At 39.9% G+C, this 26,352-nt stretch overlaps 1 protein-coding gene across 14 annotated transcripts in view; it reads left to right on the top strand.

The window, feature by feature from the left end:
- DST (dystonin) overlaps nt 1-26,352 on the top strand; it is a 462,719-nt gene that overhangs the window by 419,788 nt on the left and 16,579 nt on the right. For all 14 annotated transcript variants that reach the window (XM_043542402.1, XM_043542401.1, XM_037894239.2 and 11 more), the window contains 12 exons: nt 283-411; nt 2,833-3,003; nt 4,255-4,410; nt 4,641-4,847; nt 6,178-6,297; nt 10,829-10,998; nt 11,518-11,677; nt 12,915-13,109; nt 14,098-14,226; nt 23,043-23,186; nt 23,886-24,074; nt 24,829-24,958. In XM_043542402.1, the coding sequence (XP_043398337.1) occupies nt 283-411; nt 2,833-3,003; nt 4,255-4,410; nt 4,641-4,847; nt 6,178-6,297; nt 10,829-10,998; nt 11,518-11,677; nt 12,915-13,109; nt 14,098-14,226; nt 23,043-23,186; nt 23,886-24,074; nt 24,829-24,958 (1,900 nt within the window). The remainder of the gene's footprint in view (nt 1-282; nt 412-2,832; nt 3,004-4,254; nt 4,411-4,640; nt 4,848-6,177; nt 6,298-10,828; nt 10,999-11,517; nt 11,678-12,914; nt 13,110-14,097; nt 14,227-23,042; nt 23,187-23,885; nt 24,075-24,828; nt 24,959-26,352) is intronic.

Here is a 26,352-nt window from a genome sequence, read left to right as displayed (position 1 = left end):
ATGTTAGGCTTGGTCTCAGAATTATTTATGTAGTCTTTATTTATGTGGTGTTCTCTTATATAATAGTTTTATATGTTTGGGGTTTTCAGGGATATGTTCAATGGTACACCGTCTTTTGAATTTTATGTTGCAACTTTAAGTGCAACTTAAAGATCTTTGTTTAGGAATTTTCTTTACTTATTGTAAACCTGTGATTTAGTATGTTGCCAAGCTTCTGCGTCTGAGCTGCTATCACAATTAAAAACATTTAAATATGTTCTAAAGTGATATGGTGTAATTTAGGCCCAAGGTTTTCATGGTGAAGTTGAAGATATGCAGCAATGGCTGACAGACACTGAACGTCAGCTGTTGGCATCAAAACCTGTTGGAGGTTTACCAGAAACTGCAAGAGAACAGCTTAATACCCACATAGTAAGTATCTTAATATTAGAAAGTTTTGCAAATGGTCTGTGTTTCAGAGACTAACAAAGCTTCATGGGCATTTATAGAGAATAGAAGGCATGTTTTCTATATCAGAATGTCTGTATGGGATATTAAGAACTTCTACTAGCAAAAACTAAATTGTAATTTGCAGGGTTGCAAAAGAAATCATTTAGCAGATGCTCAAAGTTAATTAGTTTTCACTGTTGATTAACATTGTGACAGTAGTGAAAAGGGTTTTGGGGGCTCTCGTTCTCAGCAATAAATGTAGAAATGTTTACTGTTTTTGCAGTAAAATTTACATTTCTTCTTTCCTCCCTTATCCTCAAAATTGTATCTTTAATTTCCAAAATAAATATTCTTAAACAGGGATATAAAGGATGAATATGAGAATCATCTACATTCTCTATACACAGCCTTGAAATAGCTGGCTCAGTCTTGCATTCTTTACCCATCCAAAACTCTCACTGAACTCAACAGCAGTTGGGATTGACTAAGGACTTGCGGATCACACACAGAGCCTATTTTATTTAGAAAGGGAAAGTTAGCCATGATGCCTGAATTCTTCCCTTCCTCCCTTTGTTAGAGAAATCCTATGAAAAGATTTTTCCCCACATAGACAACCAGTAGAAGTTAGTTGAAAGATGCCTTGATTTAATACCTCACTCCAAAGGATGGCATCTCTAGTAATGCATCATCTATGTAATGCATCTCTAGTAATGCATCATCTGTTATCCTGCATTGTTAACAGTGGATATGAGCCCAAGTCCTAATGTTTAACTTGAACTCATGATCTTCTAGCTCAACTGTGAGAGTGATACCTATCGATCTGTATATACTTAAACTATTATGTGTCGACACAGTTTCCATTATAAATCCCTATTGTCATATGTTCATACTTTGACTGTAAGAATTGTGAAACAATATAAAATATCTTTTCCCAGGAGTGATTTTTGTTTCAAAATGTGATAATTTGTTTTTGTATGTTTGTGAGATGGTAAACTATATGAGAATATTGCTTTTCCAGATTATTTATAGATGTGCACAAAAATAGCTTACTATTTTAGAATTGATTGTCGGAGACTAGAAGATAATGCAAAGTAAAACATGGTATTCTGAATAAAAGAAATACAAACACCCTAATAATTTTCTTTATAAATAGAGTAGTATCCTTTCTGGGCCTGATCCAAAGCCTCACACTCCACATTTAAAATGGCTTCCTGTGTCTTTACCAGATCATTATATCTGTTATGGGTTGCTGTGTAAAATATATGAGTGACACATATATGTATACCATAAACAGGAAAGTAATAGAATATTTCACTTGAGGACTTCAAATTGCAATTGAACCTTACAGCACCTATGTGAGATATATTTAGTGTTATCCTCATTTCTGCAGATCGAGAAAGTGGGAAACTGAGGCCAAGTATTGTTATTATTATTATTATTGATTATATCTTGCAACCTCCAAACCTGCCATTGTGTGATACAAACCGTGGCAATTTGTGACAAGTGATCATGTTTGTCACACCAAACCCCTTTTTTAAGGGCAAAGCCCTTTTTTTAAGGATGTGTATAAAATAAACTAGTTCAGCTGTGGGGGATAGAGAAGAGCAGGAACCCCAAAGCTGCCAGAGGATCATCTCCTCCTCCTCCTTCCCCACCAGCAGCTCCTGCTTCTTGTCCTGTGGAACTTTTGCCCTAGTTTGGGAGGGAGAATCTGCTCTGATGCAGCACATGTGTTACAGTCAAGTGTGTTACGCTTGAGGGGCCTATTATTAATTATTTGTATTGTGGTAGTGGCCCCGCCGTCATATGTATGCAGTGTTAGGAGAATAGGACCCTAAATATAAGTTGGTCAGAAAAGAAGAGTATGTGGCAGGTACAACTATGTTACTTATGCTGATACTGCATTCAGTAGATGTGCACAGTTATATGCCTAGTGGGTGAAGAGAGATGCAGAGGGTAGAAGATAAAGCAACCCTTCCATGCTGTCCAAACCCCTTTTGGGGATATGTTGGATTGCTTCAGGCCTCCTAAGGGTTCCAGGTGGCTTACCTATTGTGTTCCTGCTCCACATGTACTTTAAACAACAAGAGACCTAGCAAACCTTGCCCAGTGAGTTAAATGCATATGATATGTCTGCCAAACTTAGGACCTGAGTTAGGTCCTAAGTATATATATCCTGGAAAAAGTCTAAAAAATTATTTGACACATCATACAAATTCTCATTTCTTGAAGAATTGGGCTCTTTTTTTCTGATTTGGCCTTTTATGCATTATATATGCTTTCTGTCCTAGTTTTAACAATAATGCCTCCAATATATAATTGATTTTAGATGCTAAACTTTTTGAAGGGTATTGAATTCCTACCTGACTGATATTTATATTTCTTGTTTTTTCCTTAATATAGGAACTCTGTGCTGCCTTTGAAGCCAAAGAAGAGACGTACAAGTGTCTGATGCAAAAAGGCCAGCAGATGCTTGCAAGATGCCCAGGGTCTGCTGAGACAAATGTTGAGCAAGATATAAATAACTTAAAAGTAAAATGGGACTCAGTACAAACAAAACTCAGCGAAAGAAAGGTGTGTGGTTTAGAATAAGGATAGAAATGTAAATAACATATTAAGTACCTTAATGTTGAATTATTTCATATGTAGAATATCTATACTTGATTGCTGGGACCTGGAATTTTTTGTTGTATGACAATGATTCAGATTTCACTAGTGCTTTGATCAGGAGTCATGGACCCACAGGTTAATGATGTAACATCATTTGTGTGGTGAAAATCTGTTTGATAAAAATGTATGTAAGTATACTGGTACATATTTATTTTGCAGAGTGAGGATATTTCTGGTTTGTATTAGAGATCATAGATGTAAGAGAAGGAAAAGTCTGATTAGATCATCTTGTTAATCTCCCTGTCAGTGCAGGATTGTGGCATTAATTTTACTAGAGTTATGACCAGTATAGTTTTAAAGGTTTCCAGCAATTGGGTTTCTATCAATTGCTTTTGGAGACTATTTCTAACTTCACTACTTCTCAGCAGAATGATTTTATTGATATTAAGCATAAGTTTTCTTTTCCTAGTTTCATTTAGTTTTCATTACATCATGAACCATAGCGGAGTTGTTTTATCTCAGTCAAACTGTAAATGATATTCATTATTACAAACAGAGGTAGCCGCACGCAAATGAATAGCACTGACATAATTACAAAGAAAAATATAATTAACAAAATCAGCTTTAATTTAAAACAAAAATGTTTCTTAATGTGCCTGTATAATGCAACGATATCAGAGTAATTAGTTTGCAGCGTGAGGCAGCCTCCTTAGGGCAAGTTATAGGGCTGAATGGAATGCTTGGCGAGCCCCACAATCTGATTAGCTGAACATCTCTGAGTGCTTTTCTAATAGCTCATAAACATTCAAATGGCAAACCGAGCAGCATGGCCTGATTCAGGCAATCAGACCCAAATCTGAACATTACGTTTGTTTCCTGAGCTCTGTCTTGAAACTTGTTAACTGTGTTGTTCCATTATGTGAACCATTCAACACCAGGAGATGGGATGTTCTGGTGTATAGAAACACACCCTTGGAATTGGATATTGTGTTGTCTGCTCAGTCACCACAGTTCTATGCCTATTTTTCCATTGCAACTCCTTTGCTATTCTTTATCTATATGCTGTTATTTTGAAATACAGAACACGTCAACGCTGAGTTGAAATAATATGACAAAAATAGGGGCTCTCTCCAAGATATATTCTATTAAAATGGTTTATTCAACAAAGCACCAATTAAACATTAGCTGTTACTAAATAACTATATTTCTTTATAGGCCAAACTGGAAGAAGCCCTGAATTTGGCTATGGAGTTCCACAACTCACTTCAAGACTTCATCAACTGGCTTACCCAGGCAGAGCAGACTTTGAATGTGGCTTCTCGGCCAAGTCTTATCTTGGACACTGTCTTGTTTCAAATTGATGAACACAAGGTATGTAAAGAAACAGATGTGTTGTGTTTTCCTCCAGCTCTTTGGAGGTACTGTATTAATGTCCAAAGCAACCCTGTAATGCTGTCAGTCAGAAAATCTTTTTATGTCTTTTAAGATGTATTTTATAGTCTCTCCCACCAGAAAGTCCAGAACCACATCATTATTTTTCCTGTGTTTGTTACATGAGTGACCAGTGTAACATTTAACTGTGGTTTTCTTCCTTTTGCAAGGTCTTTGCTACGGAAGTGAATTCTCACCGAGACCAGATCATAGAGCTGGATAAAACTGGAACCCATCTGAAATATTTCAGTCAGAAACAGGATGTTGTCCTTATTAAGAATCTGCTGATTAGCGTACAGAGTAGATGGGAAAAAGTGGTTCAACGCTTAGTGGAAAGAGGAAGAGCTTTGGACGATGCAAGGAAACGAACGAAACAGGTAATTTGACAGTTGTTCTACAGCTCTTTGAACTTAGCTCTAACTAAATCCAGACCCATGACGTATATGGTGCTTTAAAGCATTGTTAAGGAAGCCTGGAGTTAATGTAACAGAATCTATTAGCCTGAGCTAGTGGAGCAATTTCTGTGATTCAATCATAGAGCACTTCATTTGGAAGGTGAAAGCTTCACTTTCAACCCAGCAGCAACTTCTGTCAGCAATGTAATATAATCTGTAAAGGAAGAGAGTTGCAGTATGGCTTCCAGATGTATAGTAGTGCCTTTTGCCTTCCAGAAGAAATTACAAAATCAACTTTTTTACTGGAAAGAGTGTGATGGACCCATTTCGGTATTAGAGAGCAAGATATTGTCCACTGTTTTCTTTTTAGTGGTGTGTTTTACCCTAATAATGTTTAATTCTCCCTGCCCTTATATTGACCGCTATAACAATATCTTCTGTCTGGCAAGGACACTCTGCTGACTTACTGTGAGGAAGAACTTAAGAAATGGGAATGCTCATACATAATTCACCTCTACAGGAATTGGTCATTTAATCTCTGATTCATATGACCCTCATCAAGGGACATATGTGATAGATGGGGAAGTGGAGTTTAGTGTGTTCAAATTTCAACAGGGAAGTGTTTATTTATTTTATTGAAATGGAGTCGTGTCCATGTTCACAAGCCAAGACACATTCTTGTGTTAATTGTTGCCACCACACAACTGGGATGACACGAACTGTTAGATGTAATAAATTGTGCAATCCTATAATAAAATACCATTTATTTTCGAATAACGTCTCTCTCACTCACTCTCTCTCTCTCTCACAGACACACACACAAATCTGCAGGAAGATGTGTGGTCGAGAGAGAATACTTTGCAGAGCTGATCACAGTGACTCCCAGACAATCAGAAAGCAGAAACAATATAGGGAGATGGAGAGTAGTATAACAGTATAGCTGAGTGCTGACATCAAGAGCCGGGTCCCCAGCCCCGATCAGTGCAGGGCCCAAAAGGATGGAAAGGGATTCTAATTGTTCTATGCTCCCACTCCTTGGCCAGCTGGGTGAGGAGACAGACCGATGTCAGGGAAAGGAAACAACAACAGGGATTTTCTGTACAATCAAGAAGATTTAGTACAGGCAGCTCAGAAGAAGTGGGGACCATGAAGAGAGGAAGGCTCCTTGGATTTGCTCCTTGATTGCACCTCTCTCTAGCAGCTGGTCACACGCTGGCCCTGAGATGGCATGTCAGGTTTTAATCTTTTCTGAATATTTTATGTACTAACATGTTTATACATTTGTGTGAATCCAAGTCATGCTTTTCCACAGTTCCATGAAGCCTGGAACAAACTTATGGCATGGTTGGAAGAGTCAGAAAAGTCATTGGATTCAGAGCTCGAAATTGCAAATGATCCAGACAAAATAAAGTTGCAGCTTACACAGCATAAGGTAAGTCATGAATGATGAAATGCAGGATGTCCAAGTCCAATGGCAGGAAAGTCTATCAAGCCTGTACTATTTAATCAGCAGAGAGCAATAGATTTATGGCTTCGCTATGCTGAAATGTTTGCCAGCATCAAATTAAAATGCTGGCTCATTTCCAGATGGAAAAATTAGTGGGAACGAGAAGGGCTCTTCCCAGTCACTGTTCATCTGTGGAGAAGAAGTTAACTGTGAAGAGGAAAGACAAAATAATAGGGAACCATGGAAACTGTCAACAAAGAGAGAGAGAAATATTTGATGAAAAAGGAAAATATCCAAAGAGATTATATTATATGCTTCTTTGGTCTTTAAAATCACAGTTACCAAAATTACAGTTACCAACAAATTGCTTTGATGTGTATTGTGTTAGGATGATTTAAAATCTGCTTTTCACATTTTAGGATTCCCTCAAAAGTAAGAAATAATCTTGTATTTTGACTGGCAAATCCTTCATATGTCAAGTAGAAAGATTAGTTAAATAATTTGAAAAGCATCAAGTACAATGGAATTGACAGTAACAAGGGTGAAATGTGTAAGAGTAGGAGAGAGAACTCTCTCTGCTTGGGAACCACAGCTCTGAAACTCCTTTCAACAACCCCAGCTGCTTTCAGCTGTAAATGTAAATCTCACCTGATTGATTTGGCTTTTCCATAACTAATAATAGTAAGGTGAAAGGGAAAAAATCAACTTCAGTCCCCACAAAAGACAGAGAAAAATCCCTGAGGAAATCTTTACTTTGACTTTATTTTTTAAACAGCCCAGGTAACATGATGATGGGCATTGCACGGATGGATGATAGAATCCTCTAACGTAAAGTTGTGTGGAAAAGTTTAACTTGGAAGAATTTTCTCAGCAATAAAGGCATGCTTGTGACTGTAGGACAGTTGGTTTTTCTGCAATGTTGATATAGAATTGTCCTGCTCTTTTAAACTATTTCCATGGTGTTCCCCAGCCACTGCTATTCCTTTGTTCCACATGGTGTTCTCAAGAGATTGCACCTCCACATTTCCGCCCTTAGTCTAGCTCCTTATAATGATCGCTTTATACCCCCGTAAAGTCCTTGCACTATACTGTTGTGTTTGTTTTCCCCTACAGTCTCCAATTAATTTTTTTATCCTCTCTTATTTTCCATGATGGCTTAAGCTTTGCATATCAACATGGAAAATATTTTCCTTTACTTTTAGAAAGTTGGCAGCATGTCAAGCAACACTGGCTTTACCTTCATTTGCTCTTGAAAGCTTCAGCTAAACTTGTGCTAATGTTCTTGCTAGTTCTGCATTTTAGTATGCTCTGGGGTTTGCTATAGTTGCCAAAAATTAAAATCATATAGAATTAGAGCAAAATGCAGGCATTATGATCATCCTTTTTGCCTATTCTGATCACATCATCCCCCTATGAATCCCTCCACTGCTATCCTTCTCCACATCATCAAGTTCAAACTTCTTTTGGTGTCCTTCAAGGCCCAATGTAACTGCCCCTCCTACTTCCCTGCTCATGTCTTTTATTGGGTTGTCTGCCATCCCTCTCCTCTCCACCAGTGAAACTACCCTCCATGTCCTATTTGTCTGTTTCTCCCACAAATAATATGGCACCTCTTTCATGTCTCCACCCTTCCTCAAACTGGTGGGCAAACTCACTACCCTCCTTATTTAAATGCCTCCTTCAAGTCCCCCTTCTTCCAAAATGCCTGCAAGAAACTAGCTGCCTAAGTCATCTGCTTATTAATTTTATTTAAATCTTATGAATCACATCTATGATGAGGGATGGAGTGCAGTGTGGCATAAAGACACTGTGATTGAAGCTGGCAATTGTTTTGGAGGCTAGTGAGGGACATAAATGATAGAAGGAGGACAGGAGATGATTTCAGTGTGTTTAATCATCAAGAAAAACAAAAAATTCAACCAAATTTGTATTTAATAAGCCAGGTGCCTCTCATCATCCTGCATTTCATCCTGCTCATATGTTGTCTCTTTCCTCCCATCCGAAGTCTGTCTTTGTCTTTTCAGACCAGGAATCTGTGAGCCAGCCTTTTCTTGTTCTACTTAGTTAATGATATTATTATCTGAACTGATGGTGTGCACTGAAGTTGTGTGTGTGTTGTCTGCAATAACTCTGCTTCACTGCTTGCCAGGTTATCACTGCAAAAAATTTAATAATAATAAAATTCCCCTCAACATCCCCCACGAAAAAATGTTCTCTCTCTCTCTCGCTCTCATATATTTATTTATGTTGCCAGGGATTTGGATGGTTATTCATGGTCTGTTTATTAGTTATTTTTTTCTCCTTTGTATATTATTTTTAGAAGTCAGAGATGGAAAAACCCTATTAGGTCATCCAGTCCATCCTTGACCTAATGCATATTTATTCCTTACATGATTTGGCTCGCTTAACCTGTGAATATAAGTACCAATCTGCCATGGAAAGAAAGTACTGTAGATAATTAAATATTGAAGGTTTCATTCACCGATCTACAGTTAATATCTGAGGTGACTTAAACCATGGGCTAAAAAACTGCTCTCAGTTACACCTCAGTGAAATCAAGTGAAAGTGGAATTTGGCATTATTTATCTAGGCTAACCCTGGAAGAATGAATTAACTAAAACCTTTTGTTCATCTCTGACTCCACTTTTACTGTATAGTCTTTCTCCGGCAGCTATTTCATTTTGTCTGTTTGTGAAAATCAAGCAACACTACATATGTAGCGCTGGGTGATTAACAGCCCCCACCAAAGAAAATATAAATTCATGAACAGTTTAAACTATTTTTTAAAATTTCATATGAAAAGGAGCTTTTTTATTCAGAGTTTTTTGTCTCCCCCATACTTCCCCTCCACTTTGAAAGTACTTTGAAAAGATCTTAGTTTATCCTAGGGAAAGATTGTGTGTGTGTGTACAAGATTGTTTCTCAAAGGGTGCAGGTAGACTACTTCAGGTTTCTTAAGGGGTGGAAAAAGAAAGGGAGATGAAATATTAAATTATAAAATAAATGCAGCGGTAGGGCCATGACCTTGATTTCTTTGTGAACCCCAATTTGCCACTGTCATCCAGGAGAGTTTGGGTGTTGACGGAAGGTACACAACAGGACCTTCCAGTAGGGGGTTTGAATATGAGACTTCAGAACTTGGTGGACTGTTACATCCAGGTTGAGTAGTGTACAAAGCTCAAGTCAGCAGTGACTACAGGGCTTTCTCCCTATCCTTTTCTGTCTTCTGAGAAGGTCTGGTTCATATCATACTTAGTAGTAATTCCATAATGAAAGTTGTAGCATTATTTCTATTGTAGGCCCAGATTAGATTCTCTTTCAACAAACTCTGCCCAAAAGCTCTTTTTGGTTTGTGATTCTCTTGACACAGAAAATTTGTTTGGTTTTGAAGGTGTGAGTTTAATGAACCACAGCCCCTCATTTGTCACTGTTTGTCCATACATAATTCAAAAAGGCATGGGTTAAAACACAATCATCTCACTGATTTTAAACCTTGCTGCTGTCAGAAAATTGCTGGAGAGCGTTGTGGGATCTTTTGGCAGTCTCCTTTTAGTTAATTATTTACTATGATGTTCTATTAACCGTTGTGGGGTACCAGGTGATTTGCATTTGCCCATGTTCCTTTGCTGGTGGCAAGACATTGCCAACTGCAGAATGCAGCTCTATAGAGAAGGCACGGTCAATACTGACCAATCTGATGGGAGCTTTAATCAGGTCTCACAGTCCTTCTTAGTCCCTTACTCACAGACCTGCCACCAAAAGGCATAATTCCCAGCCTAAACGACATTATTCAGATTCCACTCGTCTTTTCAAGGGGCCTGTGTCTGCACTTCCTTTGCACACAGAACTCCCAGTGATGATTCTCTGGATCAAATGACCGCAAGATTAGGCCCTTTTATGTTAAGAACTTTGCATCTCTGGAGCCCATATCCTCCAGTCTGGACAAGATTTGCTGGGCTAATGAACCCCTTTGCAGCCCCTGGATCCTGGATTCAGTCTACACCAGCCTGGGCCCTCAACACAAATTAGTGCAGATAGAGTAATGCTCTATTTTAATCCCTCTGTCCATACTCCCGAAGGGTTGTTCCAGATAGCAGGGTTACTCTGGTCATTCCCCTTTCCTTGTGCTGAGGGATAGGAAGGTGGTGGTGTAGCAATTGCTATGGCCAGCTCTGTGCCAACTGCAGATTCCTCAGTTCAGGAGGAATCCTCAACGGGTTAGTTAAATCAGATTTCAGGCTGTTCATGCGTGCAGAACAGTGCAGAGGAGCTAGAGCAGGGGAAAGGATCTGGCTCCAGATCTCTAGTACTTTAAGCTTCATCATAACACTAGCAGACCAGAAATCTTTTAATTTCACTTGCATTTTAATATGATTTATGGGAGATACAAAGATTTTCTTAGTGTCATTTATAAATGTATTTATTGGTTCAAAAATTATATGAAAAGAAAGAATTAGCGAAAGCTCACGAGTACCTAGTACTATACAGGTGTTTACTTTTCCTTCTACTCCTACAGGAGTTCCAGAAATCTCTTGGAGCCAAACATTCTGTGTATGACACCACAAACAGGACTGGACGCTCCCTCAAAGAGAAAACCTCTCTGGCGGATGACAATTTGAAACTGGACGATATGCTGAGTGAGCTCAGAGACAAATGGGATACGATCTGTGGAAAATCTGTGGAAAGGTAAAATGAAAGGCCAAGTTTCCTTGTTTTAAAGGAGACTTGCAGAGGTAAAGAAGAGGGGGTTGTGTTCTTTTTGTGCTTCTCTGTGCTGAATAAAGAGGAACAGAAGTTGCTTGTTTGGAGTCTTTTAAATGGGGGAGCACAAGCACTGCTCCTTCCTAGTATTCCTGGTGCTCTGGTCACCGCAAAGGGAAAGATGGGCTGGGAGATGGCCTTGCTTTTCCCCGGCACCAGGCATCCTTGCTGAGGGGAAATGCACTAAAGTGAGCTCTACTCTGCATCCTTCCAAGAGGTGGTGCAACGTGTATGCTCTCCTTGCATTCCAGGGAGCTCTGAGAAGCCATGCCCATCCTTCCTCTCCCCACAGACTCCCACAGTGACCCTACGGTTTTTTTTTCTTTCACTAGCTGCTGAAAAAAATCGTTATCTATTAGCGACTGTTGGATGCTGTCAGTTATATTGCAGGTTTCCTTAATGAATGTGATTGATTTTTTTCTTAGTGGTTTTTTTTTCCCCCAGACAAAACAAACTGGAGGAAGCCCTGTTATTTTCAGGACAATTTACTGATGCTCTGCAGGCTCTAATCGACTGGCTATATAAAATTGAACCTCAGTTAGCAGAAGATCAGCCAGTGCATGGAGACATCGATTTGGTGATGAACCTGATTGACAATCACAAAGTAATTACAAAAATATTTTTCTAATTATTATTAATTAATATCAGACTGTGGGCAGCTACTTCAATATAATTTTTATTTGGTCCTTCTGTAATTGTAAAAAGAAATGTTTTCTTAGAATCTGAAGAGAACCATTTAACCTGGAATGTTTGGACATCACAAAGCTGCTGACTACAATGGAAAATGCTGTGAAATCAGCACTATTAAGTGCTACCGAGGCTCGATCTGCTGTAGCTTGGAGAGGGGTTTTGTGAAGTGAAGCTTGACGTGGATCCAGGACATAGCCAGTGAATCTGTCACTCTGCAGGCCCAGCCCAGCACTATGGTGGAAAAAGCTGCTGTGGAGGCCGTTGTAATCCAATCATTGTAGCTGTGGTGCAGTTGAGTGTGGAATGATTCCATTCCCTTCACATCAGCCACCACTGTGTCCCATTGTCAGAAGTCTGTTTACTCAGACTTTGGGCAGAGGAGAAAATATCTGGCCCTTGCATAAGAGATGTATCTTAGAAACATAGACATGTGTGTCCTGGAACCAATGCTGCAGTCACATTGTGCCCTTTAACTAATATATCAGCAGTAATGCAGTGCACTGTAATTGTCATATCATGTAAAAGGGTCTTGAAAGTGGATATTTTTCCAGCTGTGAACCTGAACATGCAATCACTTAAATATGTGACATAATCTATAGCCCATCCAGTCAAATTACCAGATGGACTTTTATTTATATTTTACTATTTTAACCCTGCTTCTTGATGTGCACTTTATCTGACTGCACTGTGATTTGGGACAGACTTGCACATTCATCATTGTGTCAGTGAATCGATTGCTTTGAAGGGCTTAAAGCCCGTATGTTAAGGTGACCATCTTTTTGTGCATCGCAGTGGGTCAGGTAGTTCAGAGGGTCTAATTACAAATATACTCCCGTGTTTCACGAGGCTAGGCAACTTTTTCAGGTTGAGTGAGCCTTTTTGCCAGTGTAAATGAGCCAGTGTTGAAGCGTAGAGGGCTTTCTTGCAGAAAATGCGCAAAAATATGGAGCCATTTAACCCCAGTTGAGAAGAAAGCCAAATGTATGGTGTAAAAATCTTAATGTGTGCATTTTAGAATGTTTAGATTGAGGTATTTTCTGTGAAACTAAACCCTACTTTAGTCTTCTCCATATCCCCACTAACTAGGTCACACATGAGACACTGAAGCCATGATAAATTGAACATGTTAAATGTGTGTGTGTGGTCCCCAGGTCTTCCAGAAGGAGCTGGGGAAGAAGACAAGCAGTGTCCAGGCTCTGAAACGCTCTGCTCGAGAACTCATAGAAGGCAGTCGTGATGACTCCTCCTGGGTAAAGGTCCAAATGCAGGAGCTAAGCACTCGCTGGGAGACTGTCTGCGCCCTGTCCGTATCCAAGCAAACGCGACTGGAACAGGCCCTCCATCAGGTAAAAAGGATAGGAGAAGCAGAGAAAACACAGACAAATTTACTGCTTGAAAACTTAATGTTATAATTAAGAAAATTGTCAAAAAAAATTCAAATATTTTTTCCCCTAATTTTATACTTTTTCACTACAGGGTAGGTTGTGCCTTCTCTTCTTTTTTCTTATTATTATTATACTGGGTTAGCACCTAGGAGCCCCAGTCATGGACCAGGGCCCCTATTGTACAAACAACCAGCAAAAAGAGACTATCTGCCCCAAAGACCTTACAATCTAAATAAAGCCTTTTAGGCACAGCCCTGAGTAAGGGCTGGTGTGGAGATGCCCCACCCCAGAGGATGCTTAAGTGGGAAATCATACATTCACTCCTTGAGCGTCCTGGTGCTTAAGAGGGTGCATCCTTTAGGAAGGGACAGCTTGTTCTCACTGTGTGCCAAGCCCACTGTACCCACTGCCTTCTTTGGGGTATATGTTCCCCCAGGGAGCTCAAAAGAAGTAGTAATGTGCTACCTCTAACCCAGGGACTATGAATATAGGTAGTCTTTATACGGGGTGCCCACGGATGGGCTCTCCTTGTCCTCTCTACCCACATAAGACTTACTCTGTTAATCTTTCTTAAGTAATGATTAAGGCTACTCAGAAGGTATCATTCCCATCTCTCCAGCTGGTACATGAAAACACCTCCTTCGGCATTTTTCAGAATGAAGGCATGACATTCTGAGATGAGCTGCACATACACTATAAATCAGAAGGTTAAAAGCATGAACAGGCTTTTAGGCTTCCTACAATTTTTGAGATGCATGAGACATTTTTACAGTCATGGAAATGTAGTACTGTATATCATTGACTTTTTAATGGAAAGTTAATGTGCCTGTACTGCTACATGATTAATGACTCCAAAGCTGGACTCAGCTTCATTGTTCAGGGGAAGAATCCAAAGCCGAGTGATTTCTGTCAGATTCCCTCAGAAAGGGCTGTGGTTTTTTTCTTACAGGCAGAGGAATTTCACTCTGTTGTGCATGTTCTTCTGGAGTGGCTGGCTGAGGCAGAGCAGGCCCTTCGTTTCCATGGCATCCTCCCAGATGATGAAGAGGCTCTGCGGACACTAATAGATCAGCACAGGGTAAGTAAGATAATGGAGAGGATGCTGACTGCTGGACTTGATTTACTGAAAGGAAATAAAATGAAACCAAGCAAAGTATCTCTAGCATAATCACGTTCTGCAACAAGACTTGTTTTCTAGAATAAGAAATTAAAAGTTCTGTAAATTTGAGGGTTCAACACCCATTTTTAGTTCAGGCTATCTGTATATCAGGGTAACATCTCACTAGGCTTTAAAGCCATTTTGTCTTACTAAGAAAATAATGCAAAAAATTGCATTTTTAAAGGAGTTGTATAAAATTAGAGACTGGTTCAAAAACTGTCTTGCAAGCAACGTAATTTGGTAAGCTTTGTTGATAGGTTTTAATACCGACAGTATAGCTGTTCTCCTAGCAATTCTGAGTGAAACCACAATACACTGTTTTTGTCAAGGTCATCTATATATGTCATCAACATGATGTATTCAGCCATTAACCTTCTGTCATGATGAAACACCATGTTGACATGCTTCACATGCATTATGTATTGAAATATTACAGTGACAAAGATACTGGAGATGTTAGGTTACGAGTCATCAAACTGGATTTCAACTAATGAAATGTGAAAATAACTAAGTTAATGGCACAGCTAAGGAAAAATTCAGGGGCATATCTCTTCCCATTGAGAAAGTTACCTCCCAAAAAACCAAAACACCTTCCATGCAGTTGTAGTAGTAATAATAATAATAGCAGCAATAATAATAAAAACTTGTGTGCAGTTAACATGAGAACATAAGAATGGCCACTCTGGGTCAGACCAACGGTGCATGTAGCTCAGAATTCTGTCTTCCAACAGTGGCCAATGCCAGATGCTTCAAAGGGAATGAACAGAACAGGGCAATTATCGAGTGATCCATCCCCTGTCATCCAGCCCCAGCATCTAGTAGTCAGAGGCTTAGGGACACCCAGAGCATGGGATTGCATCCCTGACCATCTTAGCTAAAAGCCATTGGTGGACCTATCCTCCAGCAACTTGTATGGATTTATATAGTGGCATTATGATATTTTCTCTGGTATTATGTATCCCTTTCCTAATGGTTCCTAAAATTCAGTTAACTTTTTTGACTGCCCCGTACATGGACAAGTTTCAGAGTAGCAGCCATGTTAGCCTGTATTCACAAAAAGAAAAGGAGTACTTGTGGCACCTTAGAGACTAACAAATTTATTTGAGCATAAGCTTTCGTGAGCTACAGCTTACTTCATTGGATGCAAGCAGTGGAAAATACAGTGGGGAGATTTTATATCCACAAAGAACATGAAACAGTGGGTGTTACCATACACACTGTAATGAGAGTGATCAGGTAATTGAGTGATGTCGGAGAACACTTCAGTCTCTCTGGTCACTCGATTACAGACATAAAAGTCGCAATTCTTCAACAAAAAAACTTCAAAAACAGACTCCAACGAGAGACTGCTGAATTGGAATTAATTTGCAAACTGGACACCATTACGTTAGGCTTGAATAAAGACTGGGAGCGGATGGGTCATTACACAAAGTAAAACTATTTCCCCATGTTTATTCCGCCCCCTACCGTTCCTCACACGTTCTTGTCAACTGCTGGAAATGGCCCACCTTGATTATCACTACAAAAGGTTTTTTTTCCTCTCCTGCTGGTAATAGCTCACCTTACCTGATCACTCTCGTTACAGTGTGTATGGTAACACCCATTGTTTCATGTTCTCTGTGTATATAAAATCTCCCCACTGTATTTTCCACTGTATGCATCCGATGAAGTGAGCTGTAGCTCACAAAAGCTTATGCTCAAATAAATTTTTTAGTCTCTAAGGTGCCACAAGTACTCCTTTTCTTCCTGCATATTGAGCGGATGTTTTCATAGAACTGTCCACAATGACCCCCAGGATCTTTTTCTTGAATGGTAGCAGCTTATTTAGTATATATACATTTTGTATGGATATTTGGGATTATGTTTTCCAATGTGCATTACTTGCATTCATCAACACTGAATTTCATCTCCCATTTTGTGGCCCAGTCACCTAGCTTTGTGAGATCCCTTTGTAACTCTTTGCAGTCTGCTATGGACTTAACTATCTTGAGTAATTTTCTATCATCTGCAAATTTTACCATTTCAGTGTTTACCATTTTTCCATATCACTTATGAATATATTGAACAGCACTGGTTCCAGTAGAGATCCTTGGGAGGCCCCTCTATTTAGCTCTCTCGTGTCTGAAAAATGACCATTTATTCCTAACTTTTGTTTCCTATCTTCTAAGTACATGAGAGGACCTTCCTTCATATCCCATGGCTGCTTACTTTGCTTGAGAGCCTTTGGACAAAGTATAGTGTACTTTGACTTTCAGAAAGCCTTGTGAAAGACTTTCTGAAAGTCAGAGTACACTACATCCACTGGTTCACCCACATGTTTGTTGACCCTCTCAAATAACTCGAATAGATCAGGGAGGCATGATTTCTCTGTACAAAAGCCATGTTGATCTTCCCCAACAAATCATGTTTATCGATGTGTCTGATCATTCTGTTTTTTGCTATAGTTTCAACTAATTTGCCTGACACTTTAGTTAGGCCACGACAGGAATGATAATAGTAATGTAATGTAATAGTAATGTATTTCTTGACTACTGTGAGGGAGAAAATAGTAACAAAACTTCCATGCAATTGAGGGTGCAAAAAAAGCATCATGTTTTTACCACTCCTTGTGGGGCTGGTATCAGCTGACAGGGCATGACTGTCTAACTATGCATAACTCAAGAATCCTCAGAGTATCCTGACTTCAACCAAACAGTTCTCATGGCATCCACATGTAGAATCTGTCCCTTCTAGTGCCTGTCATCACCACTGGCAGCATGTCTTGTTCACTGTTGTGCTGCCACTGGTTCCCTCACTGTGCCTGTTCACTGCTTTCCCACCTGAAGGATCTTCAACACAGGAGGGAAAGTTTCAACAACTGCCACTGAGTTGTGTGGCAATTCGCAACTTAATTTGGAGCCACTGGGAATGTAGTGCTTTGTGCTGTGGCTCCCTCGCTCCATCCTCCTCTGTCTGGCCACATCTTCCCCACATATGTCACCATACATTCATAGAATCATAGAATTGCAGGGTTGGAAGGGACCTCAGGAGGTCATCTAGTCCAACCCCCTGCTCAAAGCAGGACCAATCCCCAACTAAATCATCCCAGCCAGGGCTTTCTCAAGCCTGACCCTAAAAACTTCTAAGAAAGGAGATTCCACCGCCTCCCTAAGTAACCCATTCCAGTGCTTCACCACCCTCCGAGTGAAAAAGTTTTTCCTAATATCCAACCTAAACCTCCCCCACTGCAACTTGAAACCATTACTCCTCGTTTTGTCATCTGCTACCACTGAGAACAGTCTAGATCCATCCTCTTTAGAACCCCCTTTCAGGTAGATGAAAGCAGCTATCAAATCCCCCCTCATCCTTCTCTTCCGCAGACTAAACAATTCCAGTTCCCTCAGCCTCTCCTCATAAGTCATGTGTTCCAGTCCCCTAATCATTTTTGTTGTCCTCTGCTGGACGTTTTCCAATATTTTCACATCCTTCTTGTAGTGTGGGGCCCAAAACGGGACACAGTACTCCAGATGAGGACTCACCAACGTCGAATAGAGGGGAACGATCACGTCCCTTGATCTGCTGGCAATACCCCTACTTATACAACCCAAAATGCCATTGGCCTTCTTGACAACAAGGGCACACTGTTGACTCATATCCAGCTTCTTGTTCACTGTAACTCCTAGGTCATTTTCTGCAGAATTGCTGCCTAGCCATTTGGTCCCTAGTCTGTAACGGTGCATAGGATTCTTCCGTCCTAAGTGCAGGACTCTGCACTTGTCCTTGTTGAACCTCATCAGATTTCTTTTGGCCCAATCCCAAATTTGTCTCGGTCCCTCTGTATCCCATCCCTGCCCTCCAGCGTATCTACCTCTCCTCCCAATTTAGTGTCATCTGCAACCTTGCTGAGGGTGTAATCCACGCCATCCTCCAGATCATTAATGAAGATACTGAACAAAACCGGCCTCAGGACCGACCCTTGGGGCACTCCACTTGATACCGGCTGCCAACTAGACATGGAGCCATTGATCACTTCCTGTTGAGCCCAACAATCTAGCCAACTTTCTTTCCACCTTATAGTTCATTCATCCAGCCCATACTTCTTTAACTTGCGGGCAAGAATACTGTGGGAGACCGTGTCAAAAGTTTTGCTAAAGTCAAGGAATAACCCGTCCACTGCTTTCCCCTCATCCACAGAGCCAGTTATCTCATCATAGAAGGCTATTAGAATAGTCAGGCATGACTTTCCCTTGGTGAATCCATGCTGACTGTTCCTGATCACTTTCCTCTCCTCTAAATGCTTCAGAATGGATTCCTTGAGGACCTGCTCCATGATTTTTCCAGGGACTGAGGTGAGGCTGACTGGCCTGTAGTTCCCCAGATCCTCCTCCTTCCCTTTTTTAAAGATGGGCACTACATTAGCCTTTTTCCAGTCATCCGGAACCTCCCCCGATCGCCATGATTTTTCAAAGATAATGGCCAATGGCTCTGCAATCACGTCCGCCAACTCCTTTAGCACTCTCGGATGCAGCTCATACAACCCCATGGACTTGTGCTTGTCCAGCTTTTCTAAATAGTCCCAAACCACTTCTTTCTCCACAGAGGGCTGGTCACCTCCTCCCCATGCTGTGCTGCCCAGTGCAGTAGTCTGGGAGCTGACCTTGTTCGTGAAGGCAGAGGCAAAAAAGCATTGAGTACATATGCTTTTTCCACATCCTCTGTCACTAGGTTGCCTCCCTCATTCAGGAAGGGGCCCACACTTTCCTTGACTTTCTTCTTCTTGTTAACATTCCTGAAGAAACCCTTCTTATTACTCTTAACATCTCTTGCTAGCTGCAACTCCAGCTGTGATTTGGCCTTCCTGATTTCACTCCTGCATGCCTGAGCAATATTTTTATACTCTTCCGTGGTCATTTGTCCAATCTTCCACTTCTTGTAAGCTTCTTTTTTGTGTTTAAGATCAGCAAGGATTTCACTGTTAAGCTAAGCTGGTTGCCTGCCATATTTACCATTCTTTCTACACATCGGGATGGTTTGTTCTGGTAACCTCAATAAGGATTCTTTAAAATACAGCCAGCTCTCCTGGACTTCTTTCCCCCTCATGTTATTCTCCCAGGGGATCCTGCCCATCCGTTCCCTGAGGGAGTCAAAGTCTGCTTTTCTGAAGTCCAGGGTCCATATTCTGCTGCTCTCCTTTCTTCCTTGTGTCAGGATCCTGAACTTGACCATCTCATGGTCACTGCCTCCCAGGTTCCCATCCGCTTTTGCTTCCCCTACTAATTCTTCCCGGTTTGTGAGCAGCCGATCAAGAAGAGCTCTGCCCCTAGTTGGTTCCTCCAGCACGTGCACCAGGAAATTGTCCCCTACAGTTTCCAAAAACTTCCTGGATTGTATGTGCACCGCTGTATTGCTCTCCCAGCAGATATCAGGGTGATTGAAGTCTCCCATGAGAACCAGGGCCTGCGATCTCATAACTTCCATTAGATGCCGGAAGAAAGCCTCGTCCACCTCATCCCCCTGGTCCGGTGGTTTATAGCAGACTCCCACCACGACATCACCCTTGTTGCTCACACTTCTAAACTTAATCCAGAGACTCTCAGGTTTTTCTGCAGTTTCATACTGGAGCTCTGAGCAGTGCCATTAATGCCATGGAAGGGCTGCCAGCTGCTTTTCTGGTATCTTTGAGGGAGTGAAGTATGCCTGTTATCTGCCTGTCCTCTCTAGCTGCTCCAAATGGTTCCCTTTTGGTTTTTTTGCTCTCCTCTGTGAAATCCTGGCCCTGCTGTAGTCAGTGTCAAAACCCCAATTGATTTTAATGGGGCCTGCATGTCATCCTGTGCCACTAGACTAATAAAATAATTCCCACAAAAATAAAACTTAGCTAAGATATAGTTAAGATTGCTAAGTCCACTCTAAGAGAAAATGTACCATTAATCACATTATTTTTTGTAAAAAAAGAATAAACATTGAAACTATGGAGTTCACAATCTAAGAACAATTCTGACAGCATCCTTAATACCCGATGCCCACATTAATAAATTGAAAAAATTCTCACAGGGTAGCACAGTACACTTTTGGGCTCACCAGAGTTACTATTCTCCAAACGTTAATAACCAATTTTCAAATGCCACCTTCCGATTAGAGGTTAGGGAGGAAGGGGCTTATACAGCAGCTCTCACTGCAGCCTTAACCAGGGGCTTCAACCAGTGCCTTCCTAATAAAAAAAACTGTAACGGTATTAGAGCTGCTTACTTAGTCTCGTTAGATGTTACTTTACTGGGGGGTTAGATTCAATCTTTTAATTACTATCTATTGGTGATGATGTAAATTTCAAATATGTACCTAAGTACCTAATTTGTTTCCTAAACTTGGTATAAAGAAAAGAAGTACTTGTGGCACCTGAGAGACTAACAAATACTTGGTATGTGTGTTGTACCAATTAATATTGCAAAGGATGACTTGCTTTTGAAATCTGTACAGCATTACCATTTGTGTTATACATTGTTAATTTGATAATGAGTGTGATATCTCCAATGTATATATGAAATTTTTAGGAGAAAAAATGAAAGGTAGGTAAGTGTGGTATGTTACATAAATTTAAAACATCATCTCTCTTCCATCTGTGTTGCTACAATATTATCCCAAATCACTTATTAGATTATAATGACTGCATTATTGAGGTAAATGTTAAATGTGTCCTTTATTCACAATGCATGTTATAATTCCTGTAAAATGATTTTAATACCTTTGTGTCGAGCCACATATTGAAAGCTTTTCATTTGTAGACATTTAACCTCAAAGGTCCATTTTTATGTCCCACTATTTAGCTTTTTTCTTGAAAACTGTACATGATTTAATGAAGGGTACATGTCACAGACAATTTAAGTTTTCTACCAGTCATCACAGTCTCTGGGGGACGAAGAGGTACAGTAGGTTAATGCACTACATTAGGTAATAAAAAATATGAATTTGTTCTCAATCTGTCTCTCGTGTAGCACTAAATGACCACAGAGTTCAGCACAGCTTGGGGAAGCTCAGTATTCCAAACATCTAGGCTGTTGCAGATCAGGGTTTTGAGGTTCATTTATAGAGTTGTGTAGGGAAGGTTGCATTATGTTTGCCAATATTCTGCCTGGCTCTTGCCAATGCTGCCAGTTTCTCAGTGTAACAAATACTAAAATACACTGTATATGTACAGAAACCATTTTGAGCTTAAATTTCAAGAATAGCTCATGGGATTTCAACACAACCAGACTGGAAACATAACCCTGATTTGGTCTTAGAGTCATATACTTGTTTAACCTAATCCAGATTCAGGTACTGCCTACTCTGCCCAAATCAAGTCTAACTACACAATCTGCAAGTTTCAGGAGGTAATTAGAAATTGACAAGAAGCTGTTGGAGCCTGAGCACCCCACGCTCAGCTTTCCCCGCAAGCCCAGCTGCTGGAGATGCTGTGGGACACGTGGGTATCCAGGGCGCCCAGCTTCCCTGCCATTTCCCCAGCCCATCTGCAGCTCCCCAACTGCCTACCAGGAAGGTTCATGTCAATTTCATTTTCTCCCTGCAGACAAAAAATGAAATTGAGGAGAGCTTTCCAGGTGGGCAGCCAGGGAGCCATCATTTCAGTTTTCCTGATGGAAAATCAAATTTTTCTGGCAAAATTGAAATTTTCTTTGGGGAAATTTCAATTTTGAAAAAAGATATTTTTCCATTGGAAAATAATTCTCATGGAAAATTCCCAGCCAGTTCTGCTGTCTGGTTCTTTATAGTTTGTTCTTTCAGCACCTGTTAAGGAGCTTTTACCTGGGTATATTGTAGGATTAGTATTGATAAACAGGCTAGGTCTCCTGAAAATTTTCTAGTAGTGGCTCCAACCCCACAGCACATTTGATTTACAGTATCTTATCGAGTGGTATGATTTTTTTTATAGGGTCAATTATACCACAAGCATATACAACGTGTTGCATTACTAAAGAGTTGCAGGCTAATATGTTATATATTTTAAATCTTAATTTAGTTCTTTATATGGAATAGGTTTTTTAAATGTTCTTAACTTTTTTTGTATGTAGTGGTGGTGTAGCAGTGTTGGTCCCAGGATATTAGAGAGACGAGGTGGGTAAGGTAATATCTTTTATTGGATCAGCTTTTGCTGTTGAGAGAGACAAGCTTTCAAGCTACACAGAGCTCTTCTCCAGATCTGGGAAAGGTACTCAGAATATCATAGCTAAATGCGAGATCGAACAGAAAGTTTAGCATAAGTACTTAGCATGTATTCTAAGGGACCATTCAAGGTGAAGTGGCCCATTAATACCCATGCAGTCATAGGACAAAAAGGGGGGATAGTGGGTAATTGTTGTAGTAAGCCATAAATCCAGTGTCTTTATTTAGACCAGGATTTTTAGTGTCTAGCAAAGTTATGAAGTTAAGTATCCAGGCTCATCTTTTGGAAGTGTTGACAGTTTCTCAGACCTTAAGAAGAGCTCTGCATGGCTCGAAAGCTTGTTTCTCTCACCAACAGAAGTTGATCAAGTGAAAGACATTACCTCACCCACCTTGTCTCTCTGAACTTTTCTTATAAGAATTGGACTTGTCTCATCTCTTATTCTTTTTCCCTCTGCCCATTGAATCAGTTCAGGCTTTGAATGATCCAATAGAGAACTTTAGCCTTCCAGATTTGGCCAACACTCATTGAAGTTACTCAGATTTTTCTTTCAACTGGTGCCAGCAACTAACTGAAATCTTTGTTTCTGCTTTAGGAATTCATGAGAAAGCTGGAAGACAAAAAGGCAGAACTAAATAAAGCAGCAGGTATGGGAGAAGCCATCCTGGCTATCTGCCACCCAGACTCCTTCACTACCATTAAGCACTGGATAACAATCATCAGAGCCAGATTTGAAGAGGTCAGTATGTCTCATGCAGCCTTCATAGTAACAGACAATCTTTGATAGTTTGGAACATAGCTGGCAATTAACAAGTCTGTTACGTTGGAGGAAATGATCCAGCTGTTGAGAACGCAACTGTTTAAAATACCCAAGCTGATATATGTGAAGAGGCCAGGTTTTACTCTGCTTTTGAGAAGTAAAAGAATAACTACAGCAGCTGGTCAATTTTTTTTTTTAGGAAATACCACCCCTCATTTCTCCTCAGCAAATTCATAGTCTCAAGAGAGAGACTATAATGCTTTAAAAAACAACAATCAGGGTATGTACAAAGTAGTCTAAAGAACGAGGAGTACTTGTGGCACCTTAGAGACTAACAAATTTATTTGAGCATAAGCTTTCGTGGGCTAAAACCCACTTCATCGGATGCATGCAGTGGAAAATACAGTAGGAAGATACATATATACACAGAGAACATGAAAAAATAGGTGCTGCCATATCGAGAGTAATCAGTTAAGGTGAGCTATTATCAGCAGGAGAAAAAAAACTTTTGTAGTGATAATCAGGATGGCCCATTTCCAACAGTTGACAAGAAGGTGTGAGTAACAGTAGGGGGAAAAATAAGCATGGGGAAATAGTTTTAGTATTTACTATTTAAGTAAATATTGGAAATATTTAAGTAAAGATATGGAAATATTCATGGACTGACTTTTTATCAAGGTATTAGCATGGGCAAAGCAACATCAGCAGAGACTGGCAGGAGCCCTGGCTGGACTTATTGCTAAGCAAGAATTGTTGGAAGCCTTATTGTCCTGGTTGCAGTGGGCAGAGACTACTCTTAGTGAAAAAGATAAAGAGGTCATCCCCCAGGAGATCGAGGATGTTAAAGCACTCATAGCCGAACATCAGGTAAGGCATGAAAAATGTGAAACATGTCTTAAGGATTTTGTACAGATACACGCATCTTAGATTTGCTACATAATCAAATATGAGCCTGTTTTAGTTCTTTACAGTATGTTTAATGATCCAGTTTCCAGATTCCTGATTGTATTGTCCCTGTGATTGATCCCAGCCTTGCTCAAACAAAGCAAACAAATGAAAATGCAGCGATGTTTTAAAAACATGCACCAGCTTGTTAGGAATAAGGACACTGAACATTTAAAAACACCAGGCAGTTCTGCTGCCTAGAACCAGCATTGCATTGTCTGCTTTGCTAAGTGAATTTCAAAACATGTTTTATGCAAGTGACCATCCTTGCTTTATGTCAGATCCTAATTGACTCTCCTCTGAGCTGTTGTTGATTAGTCTGGACAGTAAAGGACCTAGTACTGCTCTTGAAATCAGGGTCTTTTGCACATCACACCCGGTGCACCAAGTTCAGCCAACGTATTTTTAAATGTAGACTTCCTTTAGCAGCTCTGCCATAATGTAGATAGAAGTTCATACAGGTAATATTTCTTAGCCACAAAATATTTATTTTATATTTAATTGTAATGACAGGATTATTTTAGTGAAAGAGAAATGTCTCTTGTGTCTTCTGCTGTAATTTTCCTGACAGGTAGTTGCCCCCTCTCTGTAACTTAGTATTCTGTTTTCTTTATTTGTCTTTCTTGTCCATTATTCTTGTGCATTGATAATTAAAGCAGCTACCATTTAATTGCAGACATTTATGGAGGAAATGACCAGAAAACAGCCTGATGTGGATAAAGTCACAAAGATCTACAAAAGGAAGGCAGTTGAACCCACACCAATACAGTCTCATATTCCTGTGCTAGATAAAGGGAGAACAGGAAGTAAGTAATGGGATTTTTTGGGGAGGTCGCACATATCATTGCTTTTCCAATATAAATGATTGATTTCTCATAAACTAATACTGTTAGCTGTCATTACTATCAGAACAGTCTGGTAAAACAAGGTGAAATTATTCCTCCATTGGTTTTTCTAACTACTTTGTCGTATGTTTTTTTCATTGAGAGGAACGTGTCTATTTGGTAACAGACTTTGTAGCTAATTGTGCCAAAATATAACAAGGCAAACATGTCACCTCCTGTAATTGTGTTTGTACTAATTCCTTCCCAAAATATAGGGTGAACTATTTTAATTTCTCTTCAATAAGACTCGAATACCTCTTAACCTTTTACAAGCAACTGTCACAAGTGATCAATGTATCTTTCCATTCTCACATAGTGGAAGAATATGATTTCTTTATTAGAATAATTGCAGAAAACCAAATTTTCATTTGATAAATAAAAATAATGAGGCATTCCACTATTTGTGCTTCATTTCATCACATTGCTACTGCTTTTTATGATCTGATGCTAATTTTATACATGCAGGTTTGTGTGCACTGTGCTTTCCTGTGCTAATGGTAGATTTTTGTAAACTCAAATATAGAATTGACACCTGCAAAGCATATGTATATGCCAATTATGTGCCAACATATGACCATTTTGGGAGTGCTAATCGTTTTGCATGCAAAATTGTGGAAACAAAATTAAAGGCTGGACTGAGGCTTCCTTGAAAATTGCACTCTTAAAGTTTATTTTTTTTAACCCTGTTGTGTTTTAACACTCCCACTCTTGCAAAAAGTGTCAAGAGACCTTTAATGGTCTTTAGCTGGTAAAGGTGGATTGTTTGTTTGTTGTTGTTTTTTGCTGACTCATCCAAAAGATGAAATACCGAGCTGCACAAGCAGCACAAGACTGTACTGATAGGTTATGAAGAGCACCACCTAATGAGTTCCCTCTCTCCTATCCTGCATGAAACGACATGGATTTTAGTAGGTCTCCCAACTGAGTTTCATGTAAAGTGAATCCTTAAGTGAGGAGATGGTTTAAATTTCTGTATCTCTACCTCTGCCTCCAAAATGAGGCTGTTTGTTCCGCAATGCTCTCTCAGACCTTGCTTGCAGTGGGAATATTTATAAACATTTTTCTGTGCTGGTGCCGATTCACAAGTATGGCCAGTAGCGGAAGGTATCATGTAGACAAGGCCCAGGTGTTTTAACCATTGTGTTGTCTTTCTCTGTCTATGGCAAAACTCCCATTAACTACAATGGGGAGGCTAGGATTTGGCTCATTATTAGTTGCAGAAGGGAGTCTTTTTAAAGAGGTTGATCATCATTCACATGAAAATATGCTGTGTTTTAAATTGGTTGGAACTTGGAGAAAAATAAGCCTATGCTAAC

This window comes from Chelonia mydas, chromosome 3 (assembly GCF_015237465.2).
Source record: "Chelonia mydas isolate rCheMyd1 chromosome 3, rCheMyd1.pri.v2, whole genome shotgun sequence".
In the NCBI taxonomy this organism is placed as follows: Eukaryota; Metazoa; Chordata; order Testudines; family Cheloniidae; genus Chelonia; species Chelonia mydas.
This window is presented reverse-complemented; position numbering and strand designations above follow the sequence as displayed.